Raw genomic sequence first — 19,734 nt, 5'->3', positions numbered from 1 at the left:
CTCCAGGACTGCGTAATTATATGCGACACCATTTACGACAAACAGCGCTAAAAGCAGGAGACTTCCTCGGTCCATTGCTCTGACGAGGTCGGTGCTTCTCTGCAACACACACTGAAATTTCTTTATTTACTGTCATTGCTTCTCTACATTTCTCACTCGAGTTTCTTCAAGGCGGCGTAGACAGCATACCCTGCCATATACACCAATACCGGGATAATGTCATTCATCCCTGACAGCGTTTCCTCGGTGACAACTACGTTGCGGCCAGGCCGTGAATACTTTGCTTCCCTCTGAAGGTCATGCCATTCCTCATCCTCGTCACTGGCGTTTCTAGAAGTGGGAACCGTCGTACTTCTAATCACGCTCGGAAGTATACGTAGAATATTCTGCAGGAAAACTCACCCTGGGGTTCTGTGAAGGAGTGCAGTTGTCACACGAAATCGCGCGCAGCCATTTTCAGCGCAGCTCCGCGTCTAGGAAAATCGAAAAACGCACACCTTGCACTTCAAGTCATAATTGCTACTGCACTGAAGGACACAGCACTTGTTCGTTATGACGAATTCAATGCCCCACACACGCTGCAGCACGCACGACGTTCTCACAATTTCGACAAAACGGCACACTGCACTGACAGGACCGACGTACCACGTGTGGCAAGAAACAAACTGACGTGCCGGTGTGCAGCCACACTACTTGCCCTCCGTCATTAAATATAGCGCGCTTTTGAGTAGAAAGTTATCTCGCTAGGTGCTGATATTGCATTCAAAGATAACTGTCATAGGGTTATTGCAGGTTTCTTCCGCCGATTGTATTTCTTTATTCAGAAAAATGGTGCGACATTCTTAATGACGACCAGTGACACGCGTTTCGTGTTGTATCCATCCGCGTTTGAGCGGGCCCCCGGGAACGGGGGAAACCGGATTCCCGCTGCCATAGCCGCCTCCACTTGGTGACGTCAGCACTTCGAATGCGGAGAGCGCTTCGGCCTTAGAGGGTGTTGGCTGAACCCGTCAAGGCTGGCAGTTCCCTCTTCAATCGCCTTGGACACGCTTTGCTGACTTTGACGCTTTTATGGCCTGAAGATGAGCGATTTACAGTCCAGGCTGCACGGAGGAGGCAGTCGCTTGTGCATTGCTATGTTCAGGCTTCTGCGAGATGCACCGAACAATTAGCTGTGTGCTGCAGTAATCCGTTCACTGTGTGTATGGTCCTTTGTGGCATAGTGACCCGACTAGGAGCTGGCCATCCGCTGCGCCGACGGCGCTTTCGAAGCAAGGAACGACTGCACCTGACAGCACACCTGACAACGTAGCCCGTTTCCGGGAATGTGTACCGCCGAGATCCCTTCTTGGTGTGCATAGTGTCTTTTGTGTCTTGTTCGCCTCCCGGGACCGTCCGTCGTCCAAGTGCACCGCTTCTCTCTTTCCCAGAGTGCGAAGGAGGCGGTGCTTACTTAGTGGGCGGAGATGAAGACAACGTGTTCGATTGGACTGTCTTGGACTTGATTGTTTCCTCCAGCAGGGAATCCTGGGAAGGCCCAGGCTTTATAACGCGAGCGTCGGCGCGCTCCGAGAGGCTGCGACAAGCCACATCGAGGCTACGTCGACGCAACGCAGCGTCGCTAGACGACGCTACGACACGCTACCAAAACGACTTGTAAAATAAACGTTACTGTTATCAACTCCGGCTCCTGAACTCGACTTCTCCCTGAGGCCAGGCTGCTCTCCGGTCCTATGGGCAGACCCCCGATCACATCAAGGTCCAGTGCGAGGACCCATTTTACATCTTTGCTTGGAGAGACAAATATCTGTGTTTTGAGCATGACATCTTACGTAGAAAGTGAGGGCCTGAAACCTACCATATTATATGGGAATAAGTCATTCCTCTCGATGTAGCGCGATATCCTGTTGTGCACTGCATGTTCCGCTACTTTGCTTTGGCAAGAAATAAGAGAGATCGGGTGAACGTCATCCAAGCTGGGTGATTTACCTGGCTTTGGGATTAGGACCGCTGTGGCCCTTTTCCAACTTCCCAACTCCATAGCCTAAACGGAAGGTCTGCCCCAGGTCCTGACGGAGTTAGAAATCGGGTATTAAGAAATTTGGATGATAAAGCCATTCAGGCCTTGTGAAGGAGATAAACAGGGTATGGGAGGAGGGCGTCGTGCCGGAGAGTTAGCACCATGGAGAAAAGCTTAAGAGGGAGCGTGCCTGGCGTTCATAAACCAACCTTCTCCAACGCTGCTTGCTCCTCGTGCTCCATGCTCTTGGTAGAATTCCCACGATGCTCCTGTTTCATTTTTTTGTGGCTGGGCTTAACACTGCCACCCGACGTTCTCTCGTAGTTTTAAAGACGATAGTCTTTCTTGGGGAATTTAGACGCAGAAATTTTGGTCTGTCTGTCACCCGACTCAGCCACCCGGCCAATGTTTAACCACTTTCTGAACGCCCTGCCATCTTGCACTGGTATCGCCTTTCATACTTCTGAACATTGTCGATCAAAAGGCAAATGTTACGCATACCTGAGGCAGGGGCGGATCCAGCCACTCATTTTAGGGGGGGCGGTCGCTTGAAGAAAACTGGAGAGGAGGAGGGGGGCTCACTTTTGTTTTTAGTGTTACGATTATTAAAAGAACCCCATCACAGCATAAATACTGTTACCTTGTACTTAAAATGGTTCCACTCATTTGTCCTAATCAGTTTTCTAATTTAATAAATTGGAAGAATTACAAATTACGGGCTACCACACGTCAGATATATGCCCATTTTGCTGCGCTAAGCCTTTGTTAGAAATCGGGTTGCGTGGCCGGTGCGAACACGGGTCCGTGTCTTGCCGGGCAGTCATCAGGATAAGTTGATGGAAGTAGGAAAACTCCAGCACCGGATTAAATTAGCAGATTGAGGTCCACCCCATTTTCCCTCTCTCCACGCTGTCACCACACCAGGATTCCACCAATCCTGGAACCTTCGTAGGGTCATAATATGATGAGCACACACCTGCACTTCAAAATTCAATGTCCCGTTGACCGCGCAAGACTTCAGAGGTTGAGGACCGCCATCTCCATGATCCTTCCGGGGATTAGGAGGCTCGTTGACCTTGCGTTGTCAGCACTTGTACTCGGATTATTCGTTTGGACAAAAGTCATCCGTATGGCGCTGAACAGACGGCAGAGACGACACGGCAGGTGCACGGTGCGCTATTAGAGACTTTTATCAAGTTGCAGAAACACGGTACACAAATAGGGTACGGGATTACGGTAGCGCTCCTTCTCGCTCGTCCGCTCCCAGTTCCAGTAAAGCACTAGTGCGTCTCCCGAACGATAGGTGGATCGCTAAGAATGCATGGGCTGACAGGCAATAATGAGGCGTGACACCACACAGTAAATTTCGACAAAAGCTTTTGTGGTGTTGGGGTGCCTTTACCACAATTAGCAGCGGCGAAAGCACAACGAGCGAGAAAGGAAGAGCGGTACCGCAATACCGTTGTTGTTCTCCCTCAATCCACTCCAGGTCGTTTTCAGTCGCTGAGAAGCGAGGTCAAACCTTTCAAGGCACGAGTGGCGGCCCTTAGAAGCCTTCTTGATAAAGAAACAAGGAGAGAAATGCGTGCGTGAACCGTCACTGGCTTTAACCGATAAAGAAATAGCGTTTCTGACAGCCGGACCAGGGGAGGCACGCGAGTGTAGGGAGGTGGTTTCGGAGCTGCGCATGTGCCGTTTGCAAATGAAACTATTTATTTTAGAGAGTGCTTCAAAATAAATAAAGCACTGCTCCACTTGCTCATCTCCACGCGTACGTCGCATCGTTTTAACAAGTAAAACGAAGACAGCAACGCAGCAGCATCACAGACGACGAAAATTAGCAAGTGCCACAGTGCTTACGCATATTTACGTAAGCCTTGCAAGTGACTTTCTGCACAATACCTTAAAAAATAGCTGCGCACATTGTAACCGAAAGAATAAATCGCAATGTGCGTATTAACATTATATCGGGCTGAGCATGAGCAAGAGATGCTGAATATATGAGCGTGCGACATATCGCTTGTACTTTAGAAAATTTATCTCAGTCAGTGTGTCATTGCTTCAGTACCTTTGAAACTTCCGAACACAAAATCGTGGGCAGCGTTTATTTCATGCAAAAGAAAACAATTCATGTTCATATTCCTTCACATATCTTGGAAAACATACCTTGAAGTTTTTTAACACGTGGAAAAAATATACTGAAGAAAAAAGTACTTAATTCAATCATAGTGTTATAGCGGATTCTGTAGGATATTCGTACATTCCTCGTAACTGCATTAGAAAGGCTGCAGAAAGATACACTGTAGTCAGTTTGCGGATTTCCTGGCTGCTCTGAACAGGTTAATAACAACAAATTGCAGGATATACTTGGCTGAATACTGGCGTGACTGGTATCTCCAATACTGCAGCTAGCAATGATATGCACGTTTCAAGTCTTCTTGAACTCAGAAACAAAAGAATCAACGGGGGACGATATCAAACCGAAAGTTCTAAATGCAAGCTATATATTTGTGCGTGACCTACGCTTACCTTGTGTCGCCGGGACGGGTCAAGTGGCAACCACAGTACCAGTCTCCAGATTCATACGACTCGGGCAGCAACGCGCGCGTCTAGACACTCGCAGGACGGTGGGTCAGTCACCAGCCGCCTGTGCCTTGTCAATGCGCACCGCTGTTTCCCGCCAAATTTGAGAGTGGAAATTCTTGTCGTAAACAAAGGCGATGCAGCCACTTTCCTTTCACTCCTACGCTGTAAGAAGCGCAGTGCAACGTCAAACCTACAGCATTAAGAATGCCATCCGAAAAACCTGCAGCTGCCTTGGACAGGCACGTAGGCACGTAGGAAACTCGTGCAGCCTCCTATATTCGCGGGCAACTTTTTGTTTCTTTTTGCCATGGAAAGACTTTCTTTCGAACAATTACGCCTTGACACCCCCCTGCCCCCCCCCCCCCCCCCCGAAAAAAATCCTGGCTACCTGCCTGACCGTGGAAGCTTTCCCATGCTTTTCGCCGAAAGAACAAAGAGAGAAAGGAGTGAAAGGTGAGACCACGCGTGAGACTATAACGTTTTAGCAAGATGCGGCAGTTCTAGTAACTTCGGCAGCCTAATACCTGCAGGTGCATCGTTTCAAGAACCCCTTACCTTTGAGTTCTTAGAGGGACAACTTCGTGCCAAGCGACAAGCTGCACTGGGAATGCCGGAAAAAAACGGTGACGGGAAGAACACTGTTTCATCCCGTCGACGGGAACAATCCAAAGGTTCCTACAGGCTTTGTTTCGTTGTGATAAGCATCTCTGGTTCAGATATGTCAGCGATGTGTGCAATCCAGCGTCTTGCCTTACGCCGCGAGGACACTTTGTTAGAGGAGTACTGACACAAAATTTTGAAGGCGAGACAACTTGTGGGATAGATTTGGGTGGACACACACGCATCACCTACGAAATATCGATGGATAATATCGCCTAGAACATATTTAAAATCGATTTTAAAGTGCGTGTAGCGCCACTGCACGCGAAGCTCGCCTTTGGTTTTCGTGTAACCAATCAACCACCACCTGCGCAACGAGTTTGTGCTGGCTGTCACGATTCTTGCGAGCTCTCTCTCCTAGCAGACTTTTTGAACGGAAAGGGGGGGCACACTTGCACGGGAGTGCAAATGCTGATGTCCTTGCCTCGGCAGTGCATTTTTGGGGGGTCACGCATACTTACAAAAGCCTTCGTTGAAAAGAGTGGACGACACGGTGCGCATGTGCACGCGGTTTTGTGTACTCACGTAGTCAACTATGTTTTGGGAAGTTGAAATTGCTCCAGCCACAGTTTGAAGAGAGCCCAACGTTTCGGGATCGATTCGGTCCCTTTCTCAGGGGGTGACTGCGTTGGTCTTGGAAGCATGGTCGCGTCTTGTTCTCTCACCACGGCTCCGGCTTTCCCTTTCCCTCACGTTTCGGAGGCCGTGAACGTATACTGGGGGCATTGTTCCTAGCGAGCGGTTCACATTTGCTGGTGTGTGCTGAATGTGCGGAGACTCGAGCAAGAGCCTCCTTCGCAGATTCCTTTCTGTTTCTAGAACAGAAACGCCGTGAAAGTCGATTTTATGGTCGTGCTTCTCACAGTGCTCTGCAAGAGCGCTGCGCTGCGCTTCCATCTTCCTGACGTCGTTCTTGTGTTGGCGTATTCTCTCCGGGCAACACTTGATGTAGCTGGCTGGACACTCAGAACACGACACCTTGTAGAATACGCCTTGGTGATGGTCGGTCTTTCGGCCTCGGTAGCAAGCGGTAGAGCGTCGATTCCGGTTTGTGAATTACTGTGACCCCCGCTTTTCCGAATACCCTGGAGAGCTGTTCACTGATGCCCAGCACATATGGAATGACGACGCGCTGGGCCGGCTTCTTCGATTCCATTGTAGCCGGTGGGGTGGCCAGGGAGGGAGGGTGGTCGCATAGTGTGTCTCTCGCTGTCTCTTTGCGGTACCGCGGCTGCCCTCTCGATACAAAATAACTATTTACATGATAACTATTCTGTGTTCACTCCGCGCTCTCTGAAACCGAAACTGCGGCTGGGCGCTATAAAACCATCTACAAATAATTAACCGTCGCGCGCTCCAGGAAACGAGCATTCCATCCGTAATAAGTGAGTCGTATAAAAAACAAGATCCAAACTTTTTGTGTCAATGCTCCTTTAAGCTGCCACCCCCTTTTGCTGAGGAAGCAAGGGGGTTGAGGAGATGAAATTCTTGGATAAAGAAGGAGAGAAACAGGATACTAACCGTCTCTAGTCGAGAAGAACATCTCAACCCTCCTGTCCAGGGGAGGCGGATTAAAATAGCAGAACAGAGGCTCCTCCTCGTTGGAAAACATGAAAAGGGGGTGAAAGAAGTTCGAGTAAAGACGAGGGCACCATCTAGGGTGCCCAGAACACAAACTGCCAGGCTGGGGCAACTCTTTAGAAAAACCGGCGGGTGTCCGGCGGCACTGGGAATCGAACCCGGTAGCTTCCGCATTGGAAACGGACGCTCTAGCCATTCGGCTTCCTCTGCGGTTTGGGCAGTGGTAGCCGGGGCAACCTGACAAAGGAGGTGGACGCAGGCACTAGAGGGAAGGGGGGGGGGGGGCGTGTCACACAGTCTTTGGGGGGGGGCGATCGCCCCTACCGCCCCCCCTCTGGATCCGCCACTGACCTGAGGCGCAACATCAATACGTAAGTATTAGGTGGTGTGTTCCTTTACTAGAAAATACATAGATACGCAATTCTAAAGACCATAGTGTTTCTTGCGCTGCGCTGAAAATGCTAGTGTTTTTTGGGCTGCGCTGCAAATGCGACGCTAGGAGCCAGATGCTGCGATTCAACATAGAGGAAGATGACTCATGCAGCGCGGCCGTCAGAAGACTATCGTCTTTCGACGACATTTGCAGCGAAGCACGCAGATACGCGGCCAATTTTTTTCCCCTCCATGTTTAGCACGATGCGTGCCACTTGCATCCTAGTGTCCAGTGTACTGCACATAAGTACATTCTCGCACATAGACTGCCTTTTCACAGAATTGCGGCAAGAGGACATAAGTTAACTCGCATGATATAAATTATTTGAATTGCGCGAAGATAGCTCCTAAAAAATTTTGCATACTTGAGCACACCGAGCGCGCGAGTTTCCTCGTGAACGACGTCGCTAATCTGAGTCGCCCTCATAAGAAAACGCGGCTGAGGGAGGAATTACATTAAAATAGCACGAAAGTAAAACGTACCCTTATAGAAGTAACTGAATGTTTACTGTACACTGATATAAGAGTTTGCCCAATGTATATTAATGTCTGGCAGCTATAGCACCGTTTAACGTGGATGCACCCACTTTGATGCTTGGTGGTACACGTCGATACCGACGGCTAACGTCCACGTTCAATGATTAAACAAACCCTTGTGGTAGCTGTAATAGTTAACGGTGAAACCGTAATCAGAGACCGAGTTGTGATAGCCAGAAGAGCGTCGCATATTGAACGCAGAACTTGGTCGCCATCCTGCGGCATGTTAAAATATGTGATTGAACACCACGGCCGCACTACAGGGAAACGCAAAGCGCGTCGTGCCGCCCCGGTAGCCCGGCCGCAATTTTTCTCGGGGTGAGCACGTAGGCGGGGAACGCGGTGTTACAGCCAGGTGAGGCAGGCGCGCGTCGCAGAGCTATTTTTGGTTTGATTAGCGTGATGCTGTGAGCGAGGCCGACGCTTTTACGACGCTTGGGTTAAGGTCGCCACCTCGCGGTGTGTTAAGGCGTTGACAAAATTGCACTTCTATTGAAAACGCGCCGAATGGGACTAAACGTGTGACGCGTTGCATGTACTAATCGCGGAGGCTACATGTAATGGTGAATTACTTTACTTTGCCGCTCCCAGAGGGCAACACCACCCCTCCGACCGGGAGAGTGGTAGATATAAAAGGTGCGTTTGTAAAGCCGCTAGAGTCTGTGCCCATGGCGGAGTGGATAATGCGCCCGGCATCTGTTGCGTACCGAGCGGTCGTGGGTTCGATGCCCGTTGACGGAACTTTTTTGCTTTGCCATCTGATCGTGTATATTTCCGTGACGGAAATACGTCACTGAAGTCTTGGTGGGCCCCCGGCATAAACACTTTCATGTTAAAAAAAGATAAATCTCTCCTCTTAGAGAAGCTGCAAAAATTATTTCGATTGCAATTTCAGCTTTGCTTGCTTTTTCTGTACCGCTTTTTTTTTCTTATGGATGGTGGATGGTGTGTTCAGTACGCTGGTCACGGGGTCGGAAAGGGATATGACAGCTTTTTTTTCTTGGCCAAGGGCTGCACAGCCGTTTCCATAATAGGTCAGGATGCCTAGTAACAATAACATACATGCAGTAGCAGTAACGTTGCCTCAACATTACCTGTGCACATTTCCTCAAGGGCTATTCTGCACACACCGACGTTAATGTCACGTTGCTGCAACATTGCATAAATATTGCTGCAATGTCTGAAGCGTCATCCTGAACGTTGCCGCAACGTCATCCAACATTGCCTGGTGATCACAAAAAATACATTAGCAGCATTTAACCAACGTGTTCAACTGACATTCTGGGACATGTAGGCAATCTTCCAGGAACGTTTTGTGTTACATGGGTCCATGTAAGTTGGCATCATTAGGTTTTGTCTGACAAAGAAATAATCCCTTGATTCATCTTTCTATACTTACATTGCTTTCATCATGCTCAAAATTAGATCTTTTTTAACCCTTTTGCTTCTGCTCGTAGAGCCCGGTTTCCCTCCCATGTTGTGCGCCGCGTTTTTCGAGCCTGCTGCATTCCATAAAATCCACATTAAGTTGTGCTGCATGCATCGCCCATCTGAAAGATTAGGCTTTTATTTTGAACTCAGCACGACTGCATTAGTGCACTCAAAAGTACCTATGAGTGTGAGAAACCTTGAAGTTCGAGAGGACATGATGAACAGCTCGCTCCGGATGAGTTAGTGGCGCCATCTTCATCACCGCTGTCACTGTTTGTGATTTCACAGCCTTTAACGTCCCGCGAAAATCCGTTTCGTCAATATGTTTTCAATATATAGTTCCATGTGGTCAGTATGTACTTTCAGCATCACTGTCAGAAACATTCTGAAGAATTTTCTTCTCCGACAGCCATAGGTCGGCAAAAAATGTGGAGCTCACTCAGACTCACTCACGAAACATATCTTACCCTCAGGGCTCACTCGGACTCAGACTCACCAAACTTTTCCTCATCCGGACTCACTCGGACTCAGATTCACTATAATTTTTCTCAACCGGACTCACTCGGACTCAGACTCACCAAAATTTTATTCACTCGAACTCACTCAGAATCAGACTCACGGCTCGATCTGAGTCTGAGTGAGTCTGAGTGAGTCGACTCATGAGTCCGTTAGCATTTAATTATCTTTTTTCTACCATAATGTCAATGCTCTTTAACGCCAATATCTCGCATAATTGGTGCGCTACATAGCACCTTTTGATCTCGTACCTTCAAATACGAGTTATCTTAGTTTGCAGTTCAATAAGGACCTTTTTATTGAAAGTCATGACTCACACGAAATATTTTTATCAGTAACTTCCCGTGAAAAAGTTTGCGGGGGGAGGTCAAGGCACCTCCCCCCTCTCCCTCCTCAACTCACGCATCTGATCAATAAATATTGAGCTGACGTATGAACGGTAGCGCGTTGAAGTATGCGGGAGTATACCGGGAGTATAAACGTGAGCTGACATAGCGCTGATAGTAATGCTAAAGTTGAGTAGATTGGACCATAGGTCGGCAAAAAATGTGGAGCTCACTCAGACTCACTCATGCAATATATTTTGCCCTTAGGGCTCACTCGGACTCAGACTCACCAAAATTTTCCTCAACCGGAATCACTCGGACTCAGACTCACCAAAATTTTTCCCAACCGAACTCACTCGGACTCACGCTCACAAAAACTTTACTCACCCGGACTCACTCAGACTCAGACTCACGTCTCGATATGAGTCTGAGTGAGCCTGAGTGAGTCGACTCATGAGTGAGTTTGCCGACCTATGCCGACAGCCCTATATTTCTCCGCGTCAGTTTACAATGAGAGAAACGCGTCTGTGCTTAACTTGTTTTTTACCGCAAGTTACTCTCGGGACTATGGGACAGGTTTGAAACAGGAGAAAGTGCCTCAGAGCAGGCTGGCCGACGTTTCGATAGGTGGGCCTCTTTGTCAAAGGCGCCTTGTCACCCCTGGCGTGTTCGTTTTAAAGAGGGATGACAAGGCGCCTTTGACAAAGATAGGCCCACCTATCGAAACGTCGGCCAGCCTGCTCTGAGGCACTTTCTCCTGTTTCAAACCTATCCCGTGTATCCATCTGTCGGCTCCCATTTTGATCTCAGGACTATGGACATATATATTTTTATCTGGTGTGAACAACACCAAACAATGAGCCAATTGCTTGCATTGTGCTGTCAATTATCATCAGTTTACAAAAACAAGCACTTTCGAGGTGGCTGACACAGCACTGGCGGCTACTGATGCTTTCGCCTCTCGCATGATGGCCAGCACAGCGTTGGCAGTGGAAACGAATGGGCTAAATTGAAATGTACTGATGGCAACTTGTGGTTATTGCGTTTTAGAAGATACTTTATGGTGTGGATGACCCTGCTGGCTCCAAAACATCTGGGCCCGAGTCGAACAGTGCCACACCATAAAAAAATTCAGTATGGCTGCTTGCGCGCAGCAGCCTCTCCGCGGCATAAGCTCGATTAATTCATTGTAGACTGCTTTAGTGTGGGCACTGGCATTTTCGTCACCCGTATTTTTCTTTTTCTTCGCATTCAATTTGGTCTCGCTGTCATGAGACCGATACACACCATCGTAGCATCAGTGTTTTATACTATTGATGTTCATCGTGGAAAAATTATGTTTTTCAAACTATAGTAGAAAAAATTCTGCTCGGTATTCTGCTATGCATCCTTCAAAAACTTTCTTGCGGGTCCTTAGAAGGTCCTTGAGTGTGCTCTTGAATTTTTGCTTTTAAAACTTGCACGAACCCCGTGTAGTCTCTCTTCGCAAATAAAGAAACAGCACACCACACTATGCACTCTTTGTTTGTCGGTCGTGTGGTAATACATGTCTTTAGAGAAACATGTTTATTGAGGCTATTGCCGTAAGATTTGGGGAAACAACGAGGTGCGCACCGTAATGCGAGAGCACTGGGAGGGGCTTGCGGGGAAAAGGATAGCAAAGTGGTGTGGTGGCATCATCTTGAGGTGTTCCTGTAACACTACGCAAAAATGCTTTTCGCATTAATACTGATTTTTATAGCGTTGTGCAAGACATTTAAGCCTTTGTTTTGACCTGCGGATGAATTTTTAAGCAGTCTCATCAGCAAGATTGTGCAATCAACTGTACGGAAGGTCCATTCTCAATGTACAAGTATATATGTGACCTCACAAGAGTTGTAACACGAGAGACCCATAGGTCGGCAAGCTCACTCATGAGTCGACTCACTCAAACTCAGATTGAGCCATGAGTCTGAGTGAGTCAGGCTAAGTGATATTTTCGTGTGTCTGAGTCCGAGTGAGTCCGGATGACGAAAATTTTGGTGAGTCTGAGTCCGAGTGAGCCCTAAGGGCAAAATATATTTCGTGAGTAAGTCTGAGCTCCGCATTTTTTTTGCTGACGTATGGTCCTATCTGCTCAACCTCAGCATTACGATCAGCCTTATGTCTACTGAAGTTTATACTCACGTCTCCTCATATGTACTTCAAAGGACTATAGCGTTCATGCGCCATTCCAGTATTTATTGATCGGAGGCGTGATTTACGGAACGAGGGAGAGGAGGGGTTGATATTCCTCCGGCAAAATCTTTCACTAGGCGTTTTCGATAAAAATATCTCGTGTGAGTCATCTCTTTCAATAAAAGTGCCCTCACTGAATTGTAACCATTGATCACTCGTGTTTGAAGGTGCGAGATCAAAACGCGCCAAGTAGAGCACCAATTATGTGAGATATTGATTTTACAGAGAATTCACACTATGTTCGAAATAGTTAATTATATGTTAATGGACTCATGAGTCGACCCACTCAGACTCAGATCGAGCCGTGAGTCTGAGTCCGAGTGAGTCCGGTTGAGAAATATTTCAGTGAGTCCGGATGAGGAAAATTTCGGCGACTCTGAGTCCGAGTGAGCCCTAAGGGCAAAATATATTTCATGAGTTAGTCTGAGTGAGTTTCAGATGTTTTGCCGAGCTACGTGAGACACACTATCAGTTGCACATAAACTGCACTCGGCCTAATCACATGCTTTGTGTTTTAACACGAAAGTGTTTTATGCCGGGGTCCACCACGGCTCCACTGACGCATTTCCGTCACGGATATGACGTTGTAAAATATAAAGACTAACATATGGCAAAGAAAAAACTATAAGACCGGGAGTCGAACTTACGACCTCTCGATCGCCAGCGCGCAGCGCGAAACGACTCCGCCACAGACAGCATTTTCTCTGCTATGCTAACGGTGAGCTATTTATGTACACCATTTGCGGGTGGCGGTACTCAGAGATCGGCGGTACAGCGTGTTTTTGTTATCACTAGCGAGATGGCGCAAGGGCTCGAAGAGCGCGCTTTAAAAGTTGTCCCCCACGCGGATTAGCGCGCGCCTCGACAGGGCGTGGTCGCTCGTGCGGGCGCTTATCTCGTGACCTCGGTGGTTTGTACATCTTGCGCTCTGCCTGCAAGTTTCCGTTGCGAGCACGAAGGTCAGCTCGCTCACTGCAGCGGCCGCTTTTGCGAAAGGAGCGCGCTGCTCACACAGAAATAGGTTACAACTGTGGCAGTTCGCGCTCATCCTGTGTTCGTTCCGCGCGTCCTTTATGCTTGAGCAGCGCATTGCAAGTTTCGAGCGGCTTGCCGTTCTTCGCGTAACATTACAATTTGATGCTGTAGCATTCATTCCTTCGCGCTGGGGGCGAAAGAATGCACAAAAAACGCTGAACTACGTCTGTGAAGACAAGTTTCACTTTCGTGTTATACCGATTCCTATGACAGAGGGATCAAGCATTTTTTTGTAGTAGTCTTGCTGTAGCGTTACTTGCGTGCTAATGGGCCGTAAAAATTTTGCTGAGGCCACTGCGGTGGACACAATATTTATGATTTGGTTTAATTCACAGCGTTAGTACATTATAGTACAACAGAATGTACTTTTGTGGTGATCATAGCAGGAAAGAAGCTCCATATCTGCAACTTGACTATCCCCGCCACCCTTTTGGTAGAAAGGCAGCAACAAGCGGCACATAAACAGTGCGTTGACTCACAGTTGTAAATCACAATTCAAACAATGCACAAAAAACACTCGGGAAGTAATATTTACTTCGGAAAAGAAAGTATTCACAGACGCCATGTTTAAAATTACCCTTTTCACATTACTTAAACTTCCATCTCTTAGTTTGAATTTATTACATTGGGTACATAGTTTGTGCGTGGCCACAGAGTGTGCCATGAACAGAGCACAGTTCTGCTTGTAATGACAAGCAATGACAAGTTTTCCGCTACTTGTATGCTATTTCGAAAGGTAGAACGTCAGTAAAGCACCTGCATATCTTATAAGGGGAACGTATTTTTGGGGCACTTTTCGTGCTATGCCCCTGCAATTACAAATTTTAGGTATACGTACGTACAACCATGGAGGTATTTATTATACATCGTGTTTTTACCTGCATAATATTTTCAATGCGCATTCTCAGTGGCTGCAAGTTCATCTGTGGTATAAGCACATCTATAGTTTGTCTAAAAATTGTAGTTTGAGTAAAGGGATAAAATAGTTTAAAACATGGAAATATACACAAAAATATAAATATTTAAGAAAAATGTCTGAAAATACTGGTAGCTCAGTTTAAGTATAGATGTTTTGAGGAGCATTTTGTCTTGTTCGTATTATTACCTTAAGTGAATGTTAGTGCTAGTATGGAAATGAAAGAAGCTCTTACAAAAAAATTGGTCGCGTATCTGCGTGCTTCGCTGCAAATGTCGTTTAAAGACGATAGAAGAGGCGCTGCGTGAGACATGGACGCCATCTGGCAATACGTCGGGAAACATGAGTGCTGTGTGGCGGGCTGGTAGCCCCGGCACAGCAGTAGGCGAAGACCGGCGGTGACCAATGCGACCGGTGGGGACGCCAACCAGCCCGAACACGCGGTTTGGCGCGATGCGCTGAAGCAGAAGAAACGTCCGCACTCAACGAGTACTCTCCACACACTTTTATTTACATGTCGCCTGCGTAAAACAGGAATGCCAGAGCGGCGCCCCATGGCATTTGTACAGGAACCGAAACCGACCCACAACAATGAGCTCGTGCAGAGGGCACGGAGGAAGGCAAGTTTCAGCGCAGCTTAAGAAAGTTGGGTCTTTGGAATTAGGTATGTAGGCATTTTCTATTAAAGGAACACACCCCCTAATACTTACCTAGTGAAGTTGCGCCTCAGATATGCGTGATATTTACTTTTTGGTCGACCACGTTCACAAGTATGAACAGCCGTACCAGTTCAAGATGGCTGGCCCTTGGGCAAGTGGTTCAACTTTGGCCGAGTGGCTGAATCGAGTGACGTGCCGACAAACAGAAAGACACAGACCAAAATTTCTTCGTTTAAGTATCCCAAGAAAGACTATCGTCTTTAATACATGTTGTACGGAAAGTATCAAGAGACAATTTTTGTTGTGCAACGCTTAGCCATAAAAGTGAATGTTGTGCAGATCTCTAGGCGAAAAGTTCTGACCGATACTCAAGTAAAACGATAGCCAGCATGAATTACTTATCCAACGCCGTGCAGGCACTATGATCCACAAACTGAGATCCAAGGCTAGCATGCGTTTAATCTAAGTAATTTAATAACAGCGAAGCTGTTTAAGCTTGCCGTAATTCGTCGCTCGGAAACAGAAATGATCATCATCATAAACCGGCACGCGCTCTACATCCTCTAGAAGAACTTGTTTTTGGGCGAGTTGGTGCATTAGTTCTACATCTTCTACAAACTATCTCCTCTTCTTCATCTTCATCCACTGCTGCTTCGCTCCTAGAACACGTGCGCCGATTTCTCCGGCGTGGTCTGTAATAACCCTGGTGGGTGAGAGAAAGAGAGAGAGATAAATTCTTGGCGAACAAAAGTTCTTTAGAGGCGGGATTGGAACCCGCATATCATCGATCCGACGGCGAGCGTCCCAGCCACTTGGCTATCCAGGCATGCTAGCAGAGCAAAGCATAGCCTTGTATAGTATAGTGTACCAAGGAGGTGGGAAAGGGAAGTGAGCGTGAGGAGGAAAGATGTGATGGTGAGGAGAGGGGGAGAGAGTAAAGCATAGCGTAGAAGCAATGAGAAAAAGAGAAATAGAGAGAGAAATGCAGAAAGAGAAAGAGAATCAAAGAGAAAGAAATAGAGTGAGAAAGAAGGAGGAAGCAAGCGAGAAATAGAGAGAGAGAAAGAAATGGGCGAAAGAGGAAGAAAGATGGAAAGAGAGAAATAAATAGAAATGAACAGAGTAAGAAAGACAGAAAAACAGAGGAGATGAAAGAAATAGAGGAAAAACAAAAGAGAACATTTTCAAAACTTAGCAAAACAGCAAAAGCCAGGACTACGTAGGTGCTCATGAGCTCTGCTGTATGTTTAGGATTGCGCCTCCAGTGCAAGCTACGCAAATTTTTTTGCTGTAGAAAATCGACATCGGCCCGTTTGGCTACTAACTACGGAGTTGGTTCAATGAATTTCTTGCACTTTTCCTGCAGAAGCTTCGGGCAAAGCTCGGATTCAATCTTGCTACAGTTCTGTAGTGCCTTCTGAGACTTGCCTTACAAAAAAAAATTGATGGGGAAAGTTGGCAGTTTGGAATAGATAGCTTAATTTGTAGAACGTATCTTTACAACGACACCAAAGGGGAAATGGCTCTGTTTGTATTAGTAAATTAGTCGTGCACAGCACCGTAATCGCTACCCAGGTCATGAGAGAGCCAGAAAATGTGACAGTTATGCTAGCAGTGCTGCCACATTGAAGTTCTCGCAGTGATTTGCCGTCACGTCATATATTTTGATTGTGTCTGCATGGGCACAGCGTTGTTTGTCGGTTAAAATTAATGACTTTGTTTTTAATGGAAGCCATACTTAACATGGAAAGCTCCCAAACGTATTATTCAGCTAATATAGCAAAAGATATTAAAAAACGTTAACATTCGTGAGGCCACATTGATATTCAGATGCGGTGGTTTGTGCGCGAAACTGGAAAATCAAGCTCCCACTACCATTTTCTTTTCTAATACCGAAACTGTGATTGCGACATTAATAATAGCAATCTCGAATTTATTTACCAGTATAACCTAGTGTAGTGTATTTCTCTAATGCCTTCTTAAATGCCCCTCTCTGTTTTCACTTTGCGTACTAGTTCATGCGAAAAAGTTCACAGGCGCTTATGTCTGGTATTAGTTTTGCACGGAAGCTGAGGTGTTAATGCCTTCCCAAGCTTTGTAGCTGTTCAGGAACAACGACGCCAGGGGAACGGGTATATGACCCAACTCCTGTTCTTGCTTGCAGTGTTGATAATTTTTTAGCGAAGAATTTATTGCCAGTATGAAATAACACGAGAGACACACACAATGTGGCTTGGAAAATTCAACAGTTCAGGAATTTCGAATACTGCACAAATGCATTCATATCACCCGTACATTGGTGAATGCCGTACCCAGTTTCTCTTTCACTTTAATTTCAAGGGTATTTAGAAAAAAAGATTTGAATTTTTCATTGAACAGGACATCCTTGGCGGTTATTGCAAAGATTGTGGCGTACCTGTGATTTATGTTCCAGGAACAAATTTACGAAGTTGTATGTTGTATCAAAGCATGTCCTGTTTGCGTCAATTGCTGGTGAACTTCTCTAGATTTGCTTAGGAATGTGCCCAAATATCATTGCAGTACTTGAAGCTTTAAAAAAATACTTGAGATGAAATAGTGTTGCATGTGTTTACACTATGTTCAGACCTTGTTTTCCTTGTTTTGCAGCCAAGAAGGAGCCGAAAAGCAAGAGCCCTATAACTTCGCACGCCAGGGAGCACACGGGTGAAAAACCTTTCAAGTGTACCGAGTGCCAACGTGCATTTGTGGACAAGGGCAACCTTGTTGCGCACAAGCGAACATGCTGTGGTAAAACGCCATACAAGTGCAGTTTTTGTCCATGCGAATTCAATCAGAAGTCCCTCCTAAGGCGCCATGTGCTTCGTAGCCATGGTCATAAGGAAAACGGTCACTCGTGATTTCTGAATTTCGCAGCTATTCCTGGTTTCTTTATTGCTGCAGTTTTATTGTTTTGTACTGTGCCAGCCTTGCATGTTTAATGTTGACTACACATGTCATTGAGCGTACTTTCCAATGTGGTTCTTACTGTTTCCAAAACTATTGGTTTACTCTGAAATGTATGAAACTTCATTTTGCCATGACACCAGTTTCCATCGTTCCACTGAATTGTTATGGGGTGAGCCATAAAGAACATTTAATATTAAATTAACAATATTAAATGCGTAACAATATTAAATGCGAAGCTATCTATCTATCTATCTATCTATCTATCTATCTATCTATCCGCATACGTCTGGATGCTCTCATGATCGCCTCCTTAACTTGGTATAGACCAAAATTGGCATGGGAGGGTAAGAGGATTTGACGAATATGGCTGTCGGTTCATGCCATGAATAACGTGAAAATCCTGTAGCGTACGCCGTCAAACCCTTTCCTCCAGACACGTGTGGCACATACCCGTTTACCACAGGCTGTAGTCTACGGGTATGCGCCACAGGTGATTGACAGTTTAAATCTACCTAGGTACGGCGAGAACAGACATTGATAATTTAAATGAGAGAGCGTTAAGAAAAACAGACATCGGCAGTATTGACCGGAGGAATGGAAATAATAAATATTAGGATCCCAGCAGGAATCGAACCCAAGCATTCTGCGTGGCAATGAGGTATTCTACCACGGAGCCACGGATGAATACATTAACGAAAGTTACGTATGATATTCACATGATTGCACCATAAAGTGCACTTAGTTTCGTAATACTTACGTATGTACTCTAACGTGAGGGCTGACGTTACGTCGCACCATGAGTTACCCTTTAAATGCCAGTGTTGTCGACGTGCCTGATAAGCCCACGATGTGTACAGATCTACTATACTTACAAAAACACGTCGATCCACCTCGTAACGTTTTGCTCAAAGTCATAAAATGCAGCATAGAAGTACTTGCTAACTGCTTCGCATGAAACCGATTTCCACAACGCGTGTTATCTGCCGAATTTTTTTTAACAATTAAATCTGCGTAATTGTAGCTCTAAAGCAAGTGATTTTCAAACCCATTTCCAAAGGTTGAAGGACTAGCAGTGTTGTTTCCCATTGCTGAGTTTGACAAGCCAGCCCAGCAATTGCATGCATTTGCGAGTCTGGAACCTTTCTCACCTTCCTCCATAGAAGTTTCGATAATGGCAGTATTGTGGTGCAAGCTGAAACCTGTGCACATCACTTGAAACCTGCCTAGCGGAAATGGTGCTGTGAAAATATTTTTACTGTTTTACATGAGTTTTCAAAAAAGAAAGGTTATTCGGCACGGTAACGATGATTACAAAAGAATATAAACTGTCTTAACCAGCCATGCAGTTCGAAGCGATGTGCCATAAAGTAAGCATTTCTTTACGAGCCTGAAGTTGCTTTGTTTGGCTGTGAGAATTCTGCTGTAATTGTCATGCTTACTTCATTCAGGGTGCTTCAAGCTGCCTTCTGCAATGACCTCTAATGAACGAATTCCTTAGTTGTTTATTTCGCATGTCGAACAGCCGTGACCTTTATTCAAAGTGCCTTTGTGCTTCTTTGTCTGCTGTCACTTTTCCACAATGTTTTGTTTTAACGCGTTCTTCATTATTGTCTCTTCCATTTGCTGCTTGTAATTGATCTTCCTGCACAGAAATGTTTGCGCAGGTGTCAAGATGTGCACACACTACTGTTGATACCATGCATTTCAGTTTACTCGTGCTGCAACGGGGTTTATTGGCGACAAGTAGCACTCGAGAAGGAGGCTTACGGACGCTGAAGGCGGGCAGCGAAAACCAACACAAGAGGCAAAGTCCAAGCGTCAACAGCTCGCGCTCGGCTCTTTCAGCTAAGGTAGTGGCCCACTGCGGCATATGATCTTCTTCCTCCTTAC

The 19,734-nt window shown here is 46.4% G+C and overlaps 1 protein-coding gene across 1 annotated transcript in view; it reads left to right on the top strand.

The window, feature by feature from the left end:
• Nucleotides 1-18,013, top strand: part of LOC119406793 (zinc finger protein 37 homolog) — a 104,257-nt gene extending 86,244 nt beyond the window's left edge. The window contains exon 6 of the mRNA XM_049419822.1: nucleotides 17,545-18,013. Within this exon, the coding sequence (XP_049275779.1) occupies nucleotides 17,545-17,795 (251 nt within the window). The 3' untranslated portion in view covers nucleotides 17,796-18,013. The remainder of the gene's footprint in view (nucleotides 1-17,544) is intronic.
• Nucleotides 18,014-19,734: the final 1,721 nt, after the last annotated feature.

This window comes from Rhipicephalus sanguineus, chromosome 10 (assembly GCF_013339695.2).
Source record: "Rhipicephalus sanguineus isolate Rsan-2018 chromosome 10, BIME_Rsan_1.4, whole genome shotgun sequence".
NCBI classification, from domain to species: Eukaryota; Metazoa; Arthropoda; class Arachnida; order Ixodida; family Ixodidae; genus Rhipicephalus; species Rhipicephalus sanguineus.
Note: the sequence above shows the minus strand (reverse complement) of the source record. Positions and strands in the feature narration are given on the sequence as shown.